We start from the raw sequence: 20,197 nt of genomic DNA, 5'->3' as shown, positions 1-20,197 counted from the left end.
CTAAACAGGACTTTGCATCAAGAACACAACTATGAAATGGATTTCTTATGAAAATTAATGTTTATGAAGAAAGTTCTCACTTCTTAGTGAAGAATTAAAGGATGAAAAGCAAGAATATCGAAAAACTAAGCCAACCAAAAATATAGAAAAGCCAAAAACGGTGCCAATATCAACTAAACTCAAGTAGTAAGGCAAAGAAAAATAGATGTAAAACAAAACTTAAAACTACTCTCTTATGCACTACTAAATGCAAAGTCAAGATGAAGCACCACCGCGAGGCCCGCCACGTCCTCCTCCTCCACCTCCTCTTCCACTGCCTCCTCCGTTTTGAGGAACTCTCTGGTAACCTTCTCCTCCACTCCGTGTGTTTGAGCTCTTTGGTCTACCAGAAAACTCACCTCTACCATAACCTCCTCTTCCTCCTCCTCCTCCTCCTCCACCACCACGTCCTCCTTTAAAACTTTCGTTTCTGAAACCTCCTCTTCCTCCAAAGTACCTTCCCCTACCACCACCTCCACTGTTGCCTGTTACAATACATTAAAACATCTTTTCATATATACAAACCTCTTCATATTAAACCACAAGCTTCTTCTTGATGATGTCTCTCATGCTTTTGTTACCTCTGTTTGGTTTCTTCTCCTCTAAAACAACTTGCCGATCACCAATTGTAACCGGCGAGGCCTACGCAAGTACCAACAAAAAGAGTCAGTCAGACTCTCAACTCCAAGAAAGATACAAGAAGATGCTATGGTTTTACCTCGAGTGCACTCTGCTTGCCGCTAGATGTTTCAAACTCCACAAAACCAAAACAGAAACCTTGCTGCTAAAGAATCACAAAACAAAGTGTAAAGAAACCAGTAAGCAAGTAGTTTTGGAGGTGACAACGTAACAAACCTTATTGCTCCTGATTTGAATCCCTTCATGCTTGATAGCACCAAAGCTCTTGAACACCTCTTCAAGTTGTGTTGGTGTAGCGTCAAACGGTAAGTTTCGGACATAAATCGAATGACCATCATCTGTAAATAACAAGCAGACACAAAAAAAAAAAATCAATAACCAAAGTGACTTCATGTGCATACTCAAACAGTAAGATGAAAAGAATGTTCTGACCTTCCACATCAACATTGTTACTGTTTTGAACATTCTCCACACCTGAAGCTTCAGATGCTGCAGGAGGAGTAGCAGTTGGTCTCTGATTAGTACTAACCGGAGCTGGTCTTGGCTTGTTCCGAGCAACAACACGTGCTGGTGCTGGACTGCTATTCATCAGTTTGAGCTGTTGAAATCACACAAAAGACTTGTAACGTTTACTATAAAACAAAAAAAAATTCTAGACGGTAAATTGGGTCCATACTTTTAAAAAGATCGGTCTAGACAGCAAATTGGGTCCATACTTTTAAAAAAATCGGTCTAAGCTCAGCCTAATCAATAATCCTTTATAAAACACCTAATTACCGCCTAACGATTTTTTGAACATTACTAAAAAAACATATATGAAGCAGTTAAGACTCACAATAGAAGCATATGAATGCTTAGGAGGATCTCCTTGAGGCACTGATGGGACTTCACTGTGACTTAATTGAGGTGGAGGCTGAATAGGCTCAGCGTCAACAACAACACCTTCATCTTTCTCACAAGGATCATACACCTCCGCCACATTGTCAAGATCTTCCTCAATAGAAGCAACTGGCTCAGGCTCCACCTCAGCCTCATGACTAACAACAACACGTTCTGACAAGAAGTAAGGGGATATTAATATCTTAACCAACGCTAAGAAATGGCTATGCAGATTATTCGGGGCCTAATTAATTTATTTTATAAATATTTTATATGGTATTTTAGTTTTTTGAGTTTAACTATAAAATTATTTCGAGTAATTCATCTAGATATGCTAAACAAAAGAATTTAGACAAATCTGTGGATTTGTACTAATTTTATTGCTTAATTTAACATATTTAGACTAATATAATTGATTTTAACTGAATTTAACCGATTTAGAACGTTTTAAACTAATTTGAATCGTATAAATCCTAAAATATTTTCGGTTAGGATCGGTCCTAACCGAAAAAACATCGTACCTGGCTCCACAGGTGCCTGAACATCCCTGGTGGTTCCATTGTGTGCTGCCACATCTTTCTCCTCAAGGAACCTAAACACATCGTTCAAGACAAAGTAACCCTTGTCTTGTGGAGCCAAGAAAAAAGTCTGACTAAACCTCTTCCTCACGTTATCACTCCCGGTTAAACCTCCAGTCACCAAGACAATAACGCCTCTCTCATAAGACTCCTGAGCATCAGCAGTTTCTATCTCGGCCGTGTAGTCTTCATACTTCAACGACATAATCTTCTCGTTGATCGCCTGAGAACCAACAAGTTAATCTACCAAAGTTGAAGAGTTTAATAGAGTTTTAAGAGCATACAAATCTCACTTGCATAGTTGTGACAGTGGTTACAGAACCGGTAACATCTGGTCTGGTTAACATGCTAGAATCTTGATAGAACCGGTGAACTAAACCGGGCGATTGGTGGAGGATGTGATAGTACTGCTCCACAAAGGCACGTCCAACGACCTCAGCACCAGGGGAAGTGCTATGTGCCATCTATATATAGACACAGTAACAGTATTATTATTATTAACAAAAGTTAACATAGCTGTGTATAATGTATAGTGCATCATTTGATCCTAATAGAAAGTCAACGATCCAAAATAGAAAGTCTTGAGATTTTTAAATGAATAGAGAAGAAAAGTAAATGGAAGAATGAGTCAAGATCAAGAGAGATTAAGGTTTTGACCAAATCTATAAAGATTAACAATGGAAGAGATCGAATGAGGAAGTGTAGTGTTGTACTTACCGTGATCTGAGAGATGGAGAGAGAGAGAGAGAGATCTGTTGCAGAAGCTACGAAACAGAGGAAGGATCGAGCGAGACAGCGACAGAGAAAGAGTGAGCGTGTGAGAAGGAACAAAACTTAGTACGGAGTTTTTAGTTCAGCTTCAGTTAACTTCGGTTCGGTGCGGCCCATTGGGCTTGTCTGTAATCTCTTTTATAGTTCTATTCTTTTTTTTAAAGTCCATTATGGGCCTTGGGTTAAGTTTCTAGTGTTCTTGCAATGAGTTTTTCCATGGATATATAATATTTTGTCTACGTGTGGTGTGACTTTCACCGGAGATTTCAGTTTAGGTGATTTGTGCCCACAAGCTAAGTCTATCATTGGATCAGGTTTTGTGATGCCAATTACCTAGTTTGGTTTACTTGATGAACTAGCTTATAATCAACATTGTTGTCTCAAATTGTTTATAGACCTTCTTTCAAAAAAATATTAATGATTTATTTAAAGATGATGATATAGTTTTAGAAGCTAGTAATTATATGTCTAACTTCTTTTTTGAAATTATGTCTTAAATTTATAAATATAATTAAATGTTCATTTTATCTTCTTTGGAGTGATTAATATTTTTTAGCATACAATTTGTTTCCGTGAGAAATGAAAGCTTGTGTTTAATTTTTTTTTTCCAATAGGTTGCTGAATTATCTTCTCAGGTCAATCAAGAAACATACAGTGATGACAATCACTTTTCTTCTGTTTTTTTTTTTTGTGAATACCATGACATGAGAGGTACGGACCGAAGTCCATAATCCTTTAGATCCGAAACTACATGTACACAGTAGTTAGAATCGTCTCCAGTTGAGTTAATGACCTCCGATCATCTTTTCTTCTGTTTTTGTCCATAAAAAATTAAAATATTTTATTGTCCATCTAGCTTTCCGAGTGTTTTCATATCATCTGTTTGAAAATAATTGAAATGAATTACTAGATTTTATTCAATTTATCTTTGTTTGCATTAAAAAACAATAACTATAACTTATTCAACCAATAAAAATCAGACCACAGAATAATGATGTCTACAAATAACATTTAATTTGTGTATAAAAACTTGAAAACATCACTTAATTAAACTGAAAAAGTTACTAAAACAACACTTGAAGATTTAAAGTGAAACGGAAATAGTATAAATAAGATTATTGAAAAGAATCATGTTAATCAAATTTTTCTTACCTTGTGGGTCCTTTACAACCCATATCCATAAAAGCATATCCTTGTCTTGACATGTAACTATAAACCGTGATTTTCATATTACTGTTTATCTCCCCAGTATGAAGATGCATGTATAGAGTGGTTTTGGTAATGTAACAGTAAAGCACAGAGAGAAAACGGATAGTTACACTAGTGTTCTCATGTGCAGCATACTCTGGAGGCACCTTTACTGCATCAATAATACAAAAAGGAGGAGCAGTTATGTATGTATGTCATCATGTCAGCATCAGCATCATCAAGTATATACATATATGTATATATGGGTATGTTATTTAAGTAGTTAACTAACCCAATTAACTTTTTGGTGGTTTTACTCCTTTTGGTCTTGTCTCTTACAAGGACATGTCGTTGTCTGTCTCAGCATGAGCCTTCTGCATTTACTGACGTTCGGACCCGACAACGACGGCTCAGAACCAAAAAAATATTTTCTAATTCGCTACCCTAAAATGTATTTTATTCATATGTAAGGTTATCAGTTATCACTAATTAAGTCATATAATTTAGTGATATATACACATATATCACTAATGGTGTCTAAAGGTAAACATATACTATAAGTTCATTAGTTTCCAACATTGTGGTTCCGAATGGTTATTGGATGATTGAAACACTGTAATTTCTTCTTTCAGCGTCATTCAGTTGGGTTAGTATGGTTAATGAGTTGTGTTAGTAATCTCAAAATGATAAATAATGAACTGAAATAGTATATTTTAGTCAATCATATCTAGATCATCAACCATAATAAATATAAAAAATTTGTTTGCGCAACAATCATGTTGAAACAAGCTACAAAGATAACTATTAGATCGTTGGCACTAACCAGGCATGACAAAGTTTAATTTCTAGAAAACCAATTAATCTTCAAAAAAAGAACACAAATTCATATTTCTATTGGTGGCAATATACGGTTAATTAGTAACATTCTTTGTTCAGCCACCATCATTTTCAAATTCTACGCATGGGACAACAATCGACATTTTCTTCTCCGACATCTCCAACAATTGTTTTTTTTCTTACAATTCCTCAATATATATTCAATTTGAATTCAGTGGTAAGATAGAAATTCCAAAAAGGAAAGTATGTTGAAAAAGTACAGGCATGCATGTAAGCATTCTTAAAGGGGCGTAACTGGTAAGTGATAACATATAGAGTGACTTAGGGTTTCTAGTGCCTAGCTAGCTATACTTATCTTGAGAAATTAATTATAGCAAAGGAAAACAACCTGGTTAACTAAAAATGCACATGGAGAACTTATTTGAGCAGGCTGAATTTTTTAAATTTTGCAGAGCTTTGACATGATTCAGCCAAATATAGTACCAAACATGTACATGTATTTATATGCTTGAATACAAAAAAAATATGTACGTAAAACGTATATGCATGTTTACAAGATCCTATGCTCGGAAAGTCGGAGCAAATTTTGTTGCAATGAATTTTGATTAAAATTATGAATATACAAAATTATTGATGCAATTCTGGATTTTAAACTATATATGTCAATATATATAACACAAATAATTTTCATTTGTAACAACCATTGGGTCAATTATAGAAGACTTTATATAAGATACAAAGAGGAAAGAAAAATGGTGTGATTGTAGGAAAAATCTCACTGGCAAAGACACATAGAAGAGAAAAGTGGGACACAAATCTCTTTGTGAGAATTTAAGCATTAGATGCTTTAAAGAAAAACCTACACTCTTTGGTCCATTCTCTATCTCAAAGAGAGACCCTTACTAGAAATAAAATCATTCTCAAATCTTAACAATTTGGAATTAACAAAGTCTACATTTCTTCATCACTAAATTCAGTTGGGATTCCAACAAGTTGATTATTTAATAATATAATTCAACAATTTATATCATAAACTTTTCATGTTTTTTTAGAACTTAAACTTTTATTTTACCCTTCTTCAGCTTCTTTTTTAAAATTATTTTGTGTTTAGCCGACCTCTTGTTACTATTTACTAGGTCCTTGTCCGCGCTACGCGCTGATAGTATTTTGATTTTTTTTTCATATTTTTGTACTATTATGTCAATTGTTTAGTTTTATAAAATGTTATGTTTTTACTGTAAATTTGAAATTAAAAATCTAATTTTTCTTTACTGTAAAGTAAGTTTTTTTTTTGAATCTTACCAAACATTATACACGAAGAGAATATAGTTGGTCTTTATATTCTTATTTGGTGTAATATTGAAAATTTTGATGGTTTGTTTAAATAGTTTTTTTAAATTATATATTTTAGGATTGATTTTCGTGACTATATTGTATAATTGTCTAAAAAAAATTGTTGTCCCATATAAACATCCACATAAATATGGACTTCTGATAAATTTGTTCATTGGAATATTTAGTTTCACTTTCAACTTTATTCTTTTTTTTTGGCACCCTCATGCTAGCTTGTGGAGCTAGCCAACTTGGTGCAAAAGGGTTTACAAAAGCTGATCGAGATGCACGTGATCGGACACCTTTTGCTAGGCTATTCGTACGGAATTTTAAAGATCTAAGAATATAAGCAATAGAAAGTTCAGAAAATTCTTTGGATACAGCCTGTATTTCGTCGAGCTCCGAGTCCAACGCATGCTAATCTTCCTCCTTTTGAATGAGTATAACCAGTTGTTCACAGTCGATTAAAAGATCATCTCTCTGTGTCCAAACTTCAGTATCATTTGCATTGCCCATAGTAAACCTTCAGCTTCCGCTTGCAGTGGTGATTTGGTGCGTGTATATCGGCCCTTACTCCAAACAGCATTGGAAAGTCACCATCCATTAACATAAAGCCAAGTCCAGATATGTCTCTTTCATTTATCCAGGATGTCTAGCAGGAGCGTTTCTTTATGTAGGAACAGTTGTGTCCGTTACCTCAACTCCCATATCAATCTCCATAATCTCGTCTATACGTTGAGCTATCCTCCAACACTCTGCTTCAATTTTATTCGCTAATGGGAAAGACATAATTCCTACGACACTATTAATGATTGTTTTTTTTGTAACACCGATACGGCAAACTTATGTTTTATTTAACAAAACTCTTATTTTAGTTTTGTATTAAAGAATCAATCATATTTTATATTATCAATAATTTTAGTAAATTTGCTTATTTGTCATGTTTTTATTAGGTTTTAGCTAAATTATTGATTTATTATTTATTATTTATTTTTAGCTAAGTCACTAATTTATTAATTTAAAAAATACCCTTAATTAATATTATATATATATATATATATTAAAAATGAATTTTATTTTAATAATATTAAATTTCTATTTTATATTAAAATTTAGTTAGTTTTTCTTTTTTGTCATATTTTATTAGGTTTTAGACTTTTAGATAGGTTATTGATTTATTACTAATTTCTAACTGATTTGCTAATGTGTTAATTAAAACAATACCCTTAATGAATTTTATATATAATTAAAAACGAATTTTATTTTAATCATATAAAATTTATATGTTATATTAATATTAAATATTTGATTCTAAAATAATATAATAAAATTATAAAAAATTTGAAAAATAAGATAATTCTTATATATATTTTGTTGCTATCTGAAAACAATATTTTTATTATAAAAGTTAAAAAGATACAAAAAATTATAATTAAATATTATTCAAGAAAAAAACATTTATATAAATATATTTTCTAAACTGAATGTTTTAAAAAATTAACACTGGATGTTTAGAACACGGGATTATGCTTATGAGAGAGTGGCTCGGGAGTGGGCTAGAAGATGGGTCTAATAGGCTGCGAATTGTTGATTTTTTAATTGCGAATTGTTGACCTGGCATATTGGTTGGTTTTGAATATTTGTGCATATGTGGATAGGCTTAGGAAGCAATGATTTAGTTCCTTTTATATAGTAGGATTGCTATTATTCAACCGCATATTTATTTTCTTAAATGTTTTTAAATGTTTAAACATTTGCAAATGGTTTTAACCGTATGCTTTCTCTTAAATCACAATATCACTTTAACCATATATCGAAATTGTTGTTAATTACCAATCAAAACAAGAGATTTAATATTATATAATATTCACGACAGTGATTACAAACATGGTAAGAAAATTAAATACTATTAAAGTGAACCCACGATGGTTACTGAAAAACAAATACTAAATATTATAGAATTTATGGTAAATTTCCCTATATAAAATTCTTATGTGACTCTGAGTGTTAGACGAAACATGCACATCCCCATCAGAGTATCAATACGCTACACAAATTGCGCCTCTTTTGTCCTTGTGTATAAATTCCTTTCATACCAAAATAAAACCCTAGAGACTGGAATATAATAATAAAAATATATATCTAAATTCATTTGTAATTTAACTTCATCAATCATTATAATAAAAATTCGAGTTACCAAAAAGAAATACTCTGCCTTCTTATCTCTTCTTTCTTCTTCTTCCTTCTCTATCAAACTAGATCTTCAACTAGGAAGTCAAGCTTACCAGTCTTTGATCCATGTAAGAACATGTGACATGGAATTGCTTGAATTTCAAATAAGTATCCAAACTTTCATTTCTTAGATATCAATCACAACTAATTTGATTTGTTTCCATGTGATTTTTTCTCTTAAACATTTGAAGAAAGAAAAATTTCCATTACTTTTCCTCAATTTTACTCCATTATTAGAAGCTATAAGAACTATTTATTTTCTTTTGGCTGATATATTAGTTAAGTTTTTTCCTCTTCTTGTTTCAGATCTGTTCTTCACATAAACCAACTAATTGAGTGAATTAATAGAGATGAGATCAAGAGACTGCGATGAAGATGAGATTCAAGCAAATCAAGAAAGAGATCATAATCATCAATTAAATTTAAACAGCATGTTCCAGCCGCAGAATCAGCCAAGTTCAGTACCAACATCGAGGCAATGGACCTCAGCTTTTAGGAATCCAAGAATCGTACGAGTTTCAAGAACTTTTGGTGGCAAAGACAGACACAGCAAAGTCTGCACAGTCCGTGGCCTTAGAGACCGGAGGATAAGGTTGTCCGTACCAACAGCGATTCAGGTTTACGACCTTCAAGATAGATTAGGGCTGAGTCAGCCAAGCAAAGTCATTGATTGGTTGCTCGAAGCAGCAAAAGATGACGTAGACGAGCTCCCTCCTTTACAATTCCCACAAGGGTTTAACCAAATGTATCCAAGTCTCATCTTCGGAGAATCATCATCAACCTCAGCAGCATCAGTATTTCCAGGTATAATATTTTTTTTTTTTAAATACCAGTAGTTTCTGGTATGAAAAATATAATTTCTTGGACCCGAAATCACAAAATGTAATATTATTTTCGTCTCAGTGGTTACAATCATGTGACCTCTAAGTCCTAGGTGATTTTCGAGTTGAACTAACGAGACTTAGTTTACAGGTACCAATTTAGGTTTCTTGGAAAGTTGGGATCTCGGGGGCTCTTCTTCAAGAACAAGAACAAGAATTGCTGATACTACAACAACACCGCGAGAGAGTTTTGATCTAGATAAAGGGAAATGGATCAAACAAGATGAGAATAGTAATCATCAAGATCATGGTTTCGACACTAGCCATCAAAATTTCTCTCTGACCAATCCTTACAACAACAGCAATGCTTCCTCTTACTACAACCTCGGACATCTTCAAAACTCGCTAGACCAATCCGGTAATAACGTTACTGTCGCAATACCTAATGTTCCTTATAATAATAATCTCAATTTGCCTCCTCCTCCGACAATGAGCTCTCTATTTCCGATGTATCCTTCGTTCCTCGGAGCTTCTCATCATGTCGTTGATGGAGCTGGGAATCTACAGCTCTTTAGCTCCAATGCTAATCGCAACAACAGATGATGATGGGTAACTCAACTTTGATTAGACCGTTTCATCATTAGGTGAGCTTTAATCATAATATACGGATCGTCATAGTATTGACAATGATCCAGACTCGTGAAACATTCATAAGATGTACTATACATACATATGTTATATGCATACGTATTCTTATATACTATAGTATTAAATATATTTTCTTATTGTTGGATTGTTTTACTTTTATATAAATTCCCCTTGAATGTATCTCAATTCGTACAAGTTTTCTTTATGTTTCACTCTGTCTCATTCAACAAACATGAGAAGCAACAATAGTACTAGTATACATCTTCCAAATTAGGCATGACAATGTTTTTTTTTTTTGATAAGTGGCATGACAATGTTACTAAAACATGAGTGCATAATATAACTATTGGAATGTAGTTAGCACATACAAAATTTGCTATTTAGCTAAGAAATTTCTGAACATATTGCTACAAATCGTGCGCTATAATGCTAAATATTCATGTAATGGCATTATTTAGGAAACTATGCTGTGCACAATTCAAATGAAAGAAACTGATGGGGTCGTTGCTTGTCATGTATCAGGAAAAAACACCAATAATTTTCCAATAATTGTATGTCCACCATCATTCAGTTTATTTACAACTACGTATATTTGTACCGGCAGACTACGAATGTATCAATAAACTATGGACATGCATATTCTACTAATAGATACAAAATTATAAGTATAGATAGGTTACTGTTCACAATGTTTAGGCGTACGGCAATATATAATGCATGCCAAGCCCTAGCCTCGTGTGTAAATATGCGTCAAAGCGTTATTTCACTGAATAATCTATGATATATAATATTGACACATATGATATGAGTCGAACCTCCTTATAGCGTCATAATACCACCAATCAGACAAATAAACAACTACTATGTAAAGGAAAAGGAGAAGTAGATGATGGTGAGTATTGGGATTGGAGGAGTCAGAGAAGGAAAGTGAAAGAAGAGAAGCAGTTAAGACAGCAACTGAGTTGCAGTCAAGCACTGATCCCTATCTTCCAATTTTAGTTCTATCTCTCTCTCTCTAAGTTGTAGGGCCATTAATCCCCAGTGGTAAATTATTGGTTTTGAAAACATAACTTATTTTCTTTTTGGGTGGTCCTTTTGGATCTTTTTTTATAAATCATGTGTTTAGATATATATGGCCACACACTTGTCAAGAGAATTCAAAGATCTGCCATTAATTATATTTTTATTTCTTCTTCTTTCATCCAAGATTCTGAATCACATATCGGTTGAAAACTAGCCGTCTAATACTTAAAGGGTATTACTGCGCTTGTTCTTAGAGATTAGTAATTCATCAACCTACATGTATATCTCAAGATTTCATGTATACGTTGCTCAAGAGAATATATACGTTTTAAAAAAAAAATTGTGGTAAGATATAATTTATCTATGTTCAAAAAAAGATATGATTTATCTTAAATGGGGTATTTAATATATGGTCCATATGATTATAGACTTCATTTTCATCACCAGCATGCTTCAAAATTAAGAGAGGGAGGAAAAAAACAGGTCCACTTTATTTCATTTTCACATAATTCACTCGGTTAGGCATGCACTTCCTTTTGTTTACTCCTTTTTCTTTTCAATTCTTTTCTTGCAGAGGCTATTATCTATGGTACTTTTGTTTCCTATTTTACGTAGGCCACGAAAAAGCATATCTGATATATCTTTCCAAAGAAACCTCATAGATTTTATACCATTTTATTTTTAATTAGTATAAAGGAATATAAAAACTCGATATGGAGATCCATCCGAACCTCCTCACACTTTGAATGGCATGAATATTTTCTTACACTTTTTCTAACTAGAACTCATTAATTGGAGTTGTGTGATTTTCATAGTCTACAAGTTTATGTTGTAGTTTAATTAATGTAGAGGCAGTCTACTAATAACATCAGCTTGCCATTGGCTATAAACGTTAAATAATTTATGCATCTCTTAAGTTTGGTTTATAAATTTTTTACTAATAAACATAAAAAATAGATCATTGTAAACCAAAAAAAAAATGATCTCTTTGTAGGAGATGCAAGTATATATATAAGTTCCAAATTAAGCCTATCCAACAAATCCACTAAACAATATAAATTATGGGATCCCACAAAACTTTGGAAGATAATTTGGGCCGGATGCATCATTCTCTTCTTAGTTGTCTACCAAGTACCAACGCGCGAAGATCACAATCACAATCAGGAAAAGGCACCCAAGATGGTCTCTACTCTCTACTCTACAAGTGAAATATCTAACAGCTTATCATATCAGTCTTGTGAAAGATCTCACCTGCAAGAAGAAACTCACAAGAAAGATGAAAAGATACAGAGCATGCATTTAACAGTAATGAAGCAAACTTGACCACTTAACTACTCTTCTAAAAATCATACTCATTTTCTTTATAACATCAATCATACTCTTCTTTTTTTGTTAACTAAAAGAAGCTTAAGCTAGCTTTCAAATCAAAACGAATTCATATTTACATAAATATTCAAAAAAAAATAGTTGAACTAGGCCCAATGGGCTTACGAGGAAGAAATGCAAAATAACGGGCCTTTAGTTTCTAGTCCACACGTGTGATAGTCTCACGTGCGCAAAGAAACTTTGAATTTGAAACTTGAGCCGAAACAACGATATCATTTTAATGTCCTCTCCCACTCTCTCTCTCTCTCATTTGAATTCTCTCTTCTCCCCACAGCTCTCCGTTCCTCGATTGGGGTTTTCTGGATTGGATCCGTAACAAGGGGCTTTTCTGGGGTTTCCGCTCCGTTAGTCGGAGGAGATGGAGGCCACGGAGTGCGTCAGGGTCGCCGTCAACGTCCGTCCGTTAATCACGCCGGAGCTTCTTAACGGATGCACCGATTGCATCACAGTCTCTCCCAACGACCCACAGGTACACTTTAATCGCAATGTGTGATTCGATTATAACATTTGGGGGTTTTCGAGAAAAATTAGGGTTTGTGTGTTATGAGTTAAAGGGTTTTTCAATTTGTGGATTGAAACAGGTGCATATAGGTTCACACACGTTCACGTATGATTTCGTCTTTGGCAGTGGTGGCTACCCTTCTCTGGAGATTTATGATCACTGTGTTGCTCCACTTGTGGATGCTTTATTCAATGGATACAATGCTACCGTTCTTGCTTACGGCCAGGTTAGGATTTTGAGCTTTTAAAGGTTTGATTTTTCGAGCTATATGATTTTCTTTAGGTTTGATTTGAGTTTTAAAAGGTTTGATTTTTAGAGCTACATGATGTTCTTTAGGTTTGATTTGAGTTTTAAAAGGTTTGGGTTTTAGAGCTATATGATGTTCTTTAGGTTTGATTTGAGTTTTAGAGCTATATGACGTTTTTGGATTTGACTTGAGTTCAAAAGGTTTGAGTTTTAGAGCTACATGATATTCTTTAGGTTATATTTGAGTTTTAGAGCTACATGATGTTCTTTAGTTTAGATTTGAGTTTTAGAGCTACATGACGATTTAAGGTTTGATTTCAGTTTTAAAAGATTTGAGTTTTAGAGCTACATGACGTTTTTGGATTTGATCTGAATTTTAGAAGGTTTGATTTTTAGAGCTACATGATGTTCTTTAGGTTTGATCTGAATTTTAAAAGGTTTGATTTTTAGAGCTACATGATGTTTTTAGGTTTGATTTGAGTTTTAAAAAGTTTGAGTTTTAGAGATACATTGTTTGATTTGAGTTTTAAAAGGCTTGAGTATCTACATGTTGTTTTAAAGTAACATTTGAGTTTTTAAAGGTTTGATTTTAAGAGCTACATGATGTTCTTTGGGTTAGATTTGAGTTTTAAAGGTTTGAGTTTTAGAGCTACATGATGCTCTTTAGGTTTGTTTCATCGGTTTGATTGTGTTTTTGTTTGTTGTTATTGAAAGACTGGTTCAGGTAAAACGTATACCATGGGTACTAATTACGGTGGAGATGGAACTAGTGGTGGTATTATACCAAGAGTGATGGAAGATATATTCACAAAAGCGGAAGCAACCAAAGACTCAACCGAACTTCTCATACGTGTGTCTTTTATTGAGGTAAGCACATCTGTTGAGCTTGTTGTTATTTGTATATGCTTTGATTCTTATACTTGCATCTTTTAAAGCGCAGATTTTTAAGGAAGACGTTTTTGATCTGCTTGACTCGAACTCACCGCCCCTCCTAAGAAACGATGGTGGGGTTCATCCCAAGAACGTTGCCCTCTCTAGAGCTCCCATTCAGATAAGAGAGACTGCCAGTGGAGGAATCACTTTGGCTGGTGTTACTGAGGCGGAAGTGAAGACAAAGGAGGAAATGGGTTCGTATCTAGCAAAAGGCTCTCATTGCCGTGCTACTGCCTGCACAAACATGAATAGCCAATCAAGGTGAGTCTATGATGTGAATTGGTTAACCTTCATAAACAGTGTGCTGGATCCTTTCCTAGAATTATGATTGCTTTTGGATAAAGATGAAATCTCAGTATTAGATCAGATTATTAAGAAAGTCTAATTTCTAAGAATGTATATGGCTATATGCTAACGTGGTGTTTCTCTCTTGCTTTTTAGTCGGTCCCATGCAATCTTCACGATCACTCTTGAACAGAAGAAAGTTTCCAGTTCTTTAGGAACGAGTGAAGTTGGTGGCGAAGATATACTATGTGCAAAACTTCACTTGGTGGATCTAGCAGGATCAGAGCGTGCTAAAAGAACAGGAGCCGATGGAATGCGCTTGAAAGAAGGTTGTCTGATATCACATGTCTTCATGTTCTCTTTGTTTTAGTAAAAAGAGAAGAATGTTTAAACTGAAAGGTCTTTTCTCTATGTTTGAACAGGCATTCACATCAACAAAGGTTTATTGGCGCTAGGAAATGTAATCAGTGCATTAGGAGATGAGAGAAAGAGAAAGGAAGGAGGCCATGTTCCTTACCGTGACAGCAAGCTAACACGTTTGCTTCAGGTAATTTTTTTTTCTGTTGTTCTAAACCTTGTTAGTTGAATTATAACTACTTGTGTGTTTAACCTACAATTGTCTGTAATTTAGGATTCTCTTGGTGGCAATAGCAAAACGGTGATGATCGGTATGGTTTCTACATGTATTAGTTTTTTTAAACAATGAGTTTTGTATTCAGACATTAACTCTAATATAACATTTTCTCATGCAGCATGTGTGAGTCCAGCTGATACAAATGCTGAGGAGACCCTAAATACTTTGAAATATGCAAACCGTGCACGTAACATACAAAACAAAGCAGTGGTATGAATATTATAGTTCTCGCTTGCTGGTATGAATACGTTTGATGTTTCTATTCCATTAAAAATTTTGGACCTTACTAAGTTTTCATTTCTCAGATTAATCGAGACCCAGGAGCCGCACAGATGCAGAAAATGCGGAGCCAAATCGAGCAGCTGCAAACAGAACTCCTGTTCTATCGAGGTGACAGTGGTGCTTTTGATGAGCTCCAGGTATCAATCTGAACTAAGACAAACATATACAATTAATGCTTGTGACATGATTTTAATAAACTTTTATAAATGTTAGATGCTCAAGCAGAAAATATCGCTGCTTGAGGCAAGCAACCGTGAGCTACAAAATGAGCTTAAAGAACGGAGAGTTACGTGTGAGCATTTATCAAAGCGTGCTTATGATGCTCAGGTTTTCTTCTATTATCATTGTGTTTGATTTGATCAACTCTTATGGGATCTAGCACTGAACACTTTGTTCTCATTCATGTAGGTTGAAAAGGACAAGCTTATATTGACAATTGAATCTGTACGCAGCGGTAAATCCTTGAATGAGATTGAAACAAGCCAAAATGAGGTGTGGTCTCCTTAATTCCTTACTTTAAGTCTGTGACCAAAGATCTTTTTTGCTAAAGTTTTAAATCTTCCAGGATGCTGGTTTGATCAACAACTATGTTTCAAAAATTCAAGAGTTGGAAGGAGAGCTGTTACACTTCAAAAACTTGAATCCCACTAATTGCCAGTATACTGATTCTATTGATCCCTTTGACGATGGGCCCCGCTCAAGTAACGTTTTGTTCCCTTCATCTAACGAGTTGGCGGATTGTGAAGACTCAGTGATTGATGTCATAGGTCAGTACTTGAGATGCTAATTCTGAGAGTTTAAACACATATTTTCTGATTAGTTGGACAACTCTTTTCCTGGTTTAATTAAATGACATGATTTGCTTTATAAGTATACTGTTTGAGCAGATTTTCCATGTATGCAGATGAAAGCGAGTTTCAAGAAAAAGAGCTTGAACATTGCTCAGTTCAAGAAAAGTTGGACATGGAGCTTAAAGAATTGGATAAGAGGCTTCAAGAAAAGGAGGTACTATTTTCATTTTTTGATTGCTCTCATCTTTTACCTATACTGCATGGATATAAACTTCAATTGTATTCATGAAGGCTGAAATGAAGAGTCATTCGAATGCTGGTACGTCTGTTCTCAAAAAACATTACGAGAAAAAGGTTCACGAGCTTGAACAGGAAAAAAGAGCGTTGCAGGTTAGTGTCACAGTGTCTGTGGTTTATATTTTAATTTGATGGAATTTTGTGGACTTAATTTGATGAAATTTACATTGGCAGAGAGAAATTGAAGGTTTGAGACAGAACCTTGCAAGTATACCATCTGCCCCAGGGGATGGTGGTGCCCAGAAACTAAAGGAGTCGTATCTTCATAAACTGAACATGCTTGAAACTCAGGTAACGCCTCTTTTTTTTCAGCTATACTCGTAATCTACATATGATTTTTCATGATGCATTGTTTCTTTAGGTTTCTGAGTTGAAAAAGAAACAAGATGGACAAGCTCAACTTTTGAGGCAAAAGCAAAAAAGTGACGACGCAGCAAGAAAACTGCAAGAAGATATACACAGAATTAAGTCTCAGAAGGTGTGTTGTTTTCCCGTGATCTCGATTTATGCGCATATATTTTAGTTCCGTAACTTATCTGCTTTGATTGTACTTTTCAGGTGCAACTGCAGCAAAAAATTAAGCAAGAGTCGGAACAATTCAGGGCTTGGAAGGCTTCAAGAGAGAAGGAAGTCATGCAGGTATATTTGAAACTTGTGGCTAATTAAGAATCTTCTTGATGACTTGAGGCCGTCTGTCTTGCTCCTTTAGTGAACAAGTGTCATGTCTCTATCATTAGTCACTTTTATTGGAAAATGACCTGACTTATAGAAAGTGCTCCACTAGCGAATAAGTTAGACAAGTGGCCTGTTCTCAGTCACTATTCAAATATAACATGTGCTTCAGAAACCTCTGCCCACTCATTATACTGTATTTAAAATTTTAACCAGCTCAAAAAAGAGGAAAGGAGAAATAAGTATGAGATGCACAAACTCGTCGCTTTGAATCACAAACAGAAGCTGGTGAGCACCTTTTGTATACACTTCTAGACCAATGGTCTCAATCTTTTCTATCATCATGGCTGCTCAAAACTTGTGGTTGTAACAGGTTTTGCAAAGAAAGACAGAAGAAGCATCTCAGGCGACAAAAAGACTTAAAGAGCTTTTAGAAACTCGAAAGGCGTCTTCACGCGAGACATTAAGTGAGTATCAGTATGATAACTTCTTTCTTTGTTGGTATAAATGACTAACTGAGTATCTTACTATATATGCAGGTGGTGCAGGTGTTAATGGTCCAGGAACTCAGGTAACACCCACCAAATAAAATAAATAATACCGATGCTTTGTTTTTTCCAGTTACTGGCTAGATCTGGAGAGTTTGGTCATTGGTGTTTGCTTTGAACGCAAAGGCAACTTTCTAATGATTTATTTGCAGGCACTGATGCAAGCAATCGAGCATGAGATTGAAGTCACTGTTCGGGTTCACGAAGTGCGTTCTGAATACGAAAGGCAAACGGAGGAGTACGTGATTTATTATTGTGTGTTTCTATGGCCTGATTCTATGAACACTTCTTACTAAAATTTCTCAAATCAATCCTGTCTACAAATTCAGGAGAGCGAGAATGGCGAAGGAAGTTGCAATGCTAAGAGAAGAAAACGAGTTGCTCAAGAATGCCAAGATAAGGTGAGTGATCTGGACAAGACAATGGTTTTGACCTGTTCACAACTTAACATCTTGTCTTCTCTGACCAAAGCAGCGTTCATGGTGATACCATGTCTCCTGGTGCAAGAAACTCGAGGATTTTCGCTCTGGAGAATATGCTTGCGACCTCTTCAAGCACTCTCGTTTCCATGGCATCGCAATTATCCGAAGCAGAGGAATGCGAGCGTGTGTTTGGTGGAAGAGGAAGGTGGAACCAAGTCCGAACATTAGGTGACGCCAAGAACATCATGAACTATCTGTTCAATTTGGCATCAAGTGCAAGGTGAAAAACTCACTTGATGACTGAAGCTTTTTTTTTTTGGCTTTTTAATATCAAAATATGATTCCTAACTCATTCTATATTCTTGTTTCTGTCCATTGTTTAATTTAAAAGGTGTTTAGCTCGGGATAAAGATGTGGCCTGCAGAGACAAGGACGTGGACTGCAGAGATAAAGACATCCTTATCAGAGACCTGAAAGAAAAAATATTAAAGTTTAGTAGTTTTGTTAGACACTTGGAGTTCCAAAAAGAAGAACTCTTGGACCAGGTGAAGGCACAGGTTAGTAGGAAACATCTTTCACTATTGTTGATGTCTTATCCTTTTTAGCTATCTTGAAATGGTTGCTCTGTTTTACAGGCCTCTGCATTGGAGAAATGGGCTGCACAGGAGAGTCTAGACAGGGAGCACGAGTTGAAAAATCCTGAAGTTAGAAACTCGGTTCTGGTTAATGAAGACATGGACACATGCTCGGATTCTGAAGAGTCCGAGCATGAACGGGATGATCCTGATTTGGATGACGAGTGGAAACCTGAGCAGGAATCAGAGCGTGATTCCGAACAAGAATCAGTGATCAAGCAGAACAGGAGACGGTACTCCAAACTGGGAAGATGGAGCTCTAGCGTGATGCTGAGGCGTTCATTTGAAGAGAAGTTGGACACTGATGAGGAAGTGAAACCCATGACACCGTTTGGTGTTTGTTGCACTTGTACGAGGAAGTCCTCTTGCAAGACGATGAAGTGTCAGTGCCTAGCTGTAAACGGGTATTGTGGCCCATCATGTGGATGCTCTTCTCTCAAGTGCTCCAACAGAAACACAAGCGGAGAGCAGAACATCTCCACCTCGGAATTTAATGAAGAGGACAGAGAACACCAACAACAAGCTCTTGCTTCACGTGGAGCTTTGCTGCTTCGAACCGCTCTTGCTGACAAGTCAGTGGATGAGACTAATGGTAACGAAGGAGCCAAAGGAAGAAGAAAACCTCTGTCAGACATAGGAAACACTACGGTAAGTTTCTATATTTGATACTTTATCTATCTGTGTGATGAGATATGTATCTTAAATTGATCAAATTTCGTTTTCAGGGTAAGTCCAATGTGCCAAAGCCAAACCAAAGAAAGACACTGAAGAAGCCTGTCCTTCAGATTGTTGTGGACCCACCACCACCAACCTCATCTCAGGAGGAAGCTCATCCGGTGGTTTTGGATGAAGCAAACGGTTTGAAACTGAAGTTACCGAGGGCGATGACGTCAGTGTCTTCTAACGGCAGCAACTTGCTGAGGGAAAGAAATGCGGACCAAAGTGTAGTAGGAGAATCAGTCAGTAATAGTGATAGGGCAAGTGGAAGTATAACTTCAGATGAAAAGGAGAACCACACTAGCCGGATCTAACTAGGAAACAAGAGACGTTGCTTGAGGAACAAGGGAATGTTATCTTTATTGTAGGTATTTTGCTTAAGACCCACATACTTCATTTTGTCTCCACCTACTACACCATAAAACACTGTCAATAGGTTATGTTCCCTCTTTAAGCTGTTTGTCTTCCCTAATATCTTCTGGTATTAAACTAATTTCTGATGAAACATAAACTTGATATGTAATTCAAGAAATTCTTGTATTTGACCTACATAGATTTTGGTTCAGAGTTCTGAACAAAAGTAATACAAGAAAACTTATCTTAGATTTTCGTTATTGCAGACGTCATAATTGTCTATGTTTACATATAAATATATTTTTACAAAATATATAAATCTTTTTAGTTATAATTATATATAGGTTTTTATATTTTTAGATCTTATCATTTTATTTATCTTTACATAAAAAAATTAATAATTCTTAAGTATAAATTATTTTGCCACACCGCACTTAGCTTCTGTTGTCTCACCACCGACTAAGAAAGAAACAGTTTTACCACCACTGGTGCAATGCACGAGACAC

General features: G+C 35.2%; 3 protein-coding genes across 7 annotated transcripts; 2 read left to right on the top strand and 1 right to left on the bottom strand.

Moving 5' to 3' along the window:
* Positions 1-17: 17 nt before the first annotated feature.
* Positions 18-5,944, bottom strand: LOC103854928 (nuclear transport factor 2). Of its 3 annotated transcripts, XM_033284525.1 has the most exons (10): positions 2,853-5,944; positions 2,429-2,599; positions 2,079-2,358; positions 1,514-1,731; positions 1,111-1,276; positions 895-1,016; positions 758-823; positions 621-681; positions 341-524; positions 18-310 (listed from the first exon to the last, which is right to left on the bottom strand). In XM_033284525.1, exons 2-10 carry the CDS (start codon positions 2,597-2,599, stop codon positions 256-258), a joined length of 1,323 nt encoding a protein of 440 aa, XP_033140416.1. In that variant the 5' UTR covers positions 2,853-5,944; the 3' UTR covers positions 18-255. The 3 variants fall into 3 exon arrangements, with proteins under 3 accessions (XP_033140416.1, XP_009130140.1, XP_009130141.1); XM_009131892.3 differs by having other exon boundaries at positions 18-524; positions 2,853-5,943; XM_009131893.3 differs by having other exon boundaries at positions 18-524; positions 758-820; positions 2,853-3,031.
* A 1,842-nt stretch (positions 5,945-7,786) lies between these two features.
* Positions 7,787-10,612, top strand: LOC103854927 (transcription factor TCP5). Of its 2 annotated transcripts, XM_018656324.2 has the most exons (4): positions 7,787-8,563; positions 8,802-9,299; positions 9,468-9,960; positions 10,423-10,612. In XM_018656324.2, exons 2-3 carry the CDS (start codon positions 8,846-8,848, stop codon positions 9,917-9,919), a joined length of 906 nt encoding a protein of 301 aa, XP_018511840.1. In that variant the 5' UTR covers positions 7,787-8,563; positions 8,802-8,845; the 3' UTR covers positions 9,920-9,960; positions 10,423-10,612. The 2 variants fall into 2 exon arrangements, with proteins under 2 accessions (XP_018511840.1, XP_018511839.1); XM_018656323.2 differs by lacking the exon at positions 10,423-10,612 and having other exon boundaries at positions 7,793-8,563; positions 9,468-10,174.
* A 1,755-nt stretch (positions 10,613-12,367) lies between these two features.
* On the top strand, positions 12,368-19,944 carry LOC103854926 (kinesin-like protein KIN-4C). Of its 2 annotated transcripts, none has more exons than XM_018656961.2 (26): positions 12,368-12,842; positions 12,955-13,101; positions 13,836-13,988; positions 14,062-14,315; positions 14,496-14,668; positions 14,762-14,886; positions 14,971-15,007; positions 15,092-15,183; positions 15,279-15,392; positions 15,469-15,582; positions 15,664-15,747; positions 15,821-16,022; positions 16,160-16,260; positions 16,338-16,436; positions 16,518-16,634; positions 16,705-16,821; positions 16,902-16,982; positions 17,232-17,303; positions 17,389-17,482; positions 17,555-17,586; positions 17,716-17,801; positions 17,893-17,964; positions 18,038-18,265; positions 18,377-18,542; positions 18,621-19,268; positions 19,346-19,944. In XM_018656961.2, exons 1-26 carry the CDS (start codon positions 12,732-12,734, stop codon positions 19,649-19,651), a joined length of 3,825 nt encoding a protein of 1,274 aa, XP_018512477.1. In that variant the 5' UTR covers positions 12,368-12,731; the 3' UTR covers positions 19,652-19,944. The 2 variants fall into 2 exon arrangements, with proteins under 2 accessions (XP_018512477.1, XP_018512476.1); XM_018656960.2 differs by having other exon boundaries at positions 18,035-18,265.
* The last annotated feature ends 253 nt before the right edge of the window (positions 19,945-20,197 follow it).

The sequence above is a fragment of the Brassica rapa genome, chromosome A02 (assembly GCF_000309985.2).
Source record: "Brassica rapa cultivar Chiifu-401-42 chromosome A02, CAAS_Brap_v3.01, whole genome shotgun sequence".
Lineage (NCBI taxonomy): Eukaryota > Viridiplantae > Streptophyta > Magnoliopsida > Brassicales > Brassicaceae > Brassica > Brassica rapa.
The sequence above is the reverse complement of the archived record's forward strand: the minus strand, read 5'-3'. Positions and strand labels throughout refer to the sequence as shown.

Bases quoted from the DNA above. Each gene is read 5' to 3' on its own strand.
- LOC103854928 (XM_009131892.3), bottom strand. From the start codon at position 2,599: ATGGCACATAGCACTTCCCCTGGTGCTGAGGTCGTTGGACGTGCCTTT. The intron at 1,277-1,513 runs GTGAGTCTTAAC...TGATTTCAACAG, and splicing joins AGCATTCATATGCTTCTATT to CTCAAACTGATGAATAGCAG. The intron at 824-894 runs GTTTGTTACGTT...GTGATTCTTTAG, and splicing joins TTCAAATCAGGAGCAATAAG to CAGCAAGGTTTCTGTTTTGG.
- LOC103854927 (XM_018656324.2), top strand. From the start codon at position 8,846: ATGAGATCAAGAGACTGCGATGAAGATGAGATTCAAGCAAATCAAGAA. The intron at 9,300-9,467 runs GTATAATATTTT...CTTAGTTTACAG, and splicing joins AGCAGCATCAGTATTTCCAG to GTACCAATTTAGGTTTCTTG.
- LOC103854926 (XM_018656960.2), top strand. From the start codon at position 12,732: ATGGAGGCCACGGAGTGCGTCAGGGTCGCCGTCAACGTCCGTCCGTTA. The intron at 13,989-14,061 runs GTAAGCACATCT...TTTAAAGCGCAG, and splicing joins TACGTGTGTCTTTTATTGAG to ATTTTTAAGGAAGACGTTTT. The intron at 14,887-14,970 runs GTAATTTTTTTT...TCTGTAATTTAG, and splicing joins AGCTAACACGTTTGCTTCAG to GATTCTCTTGGTGGCAATAG.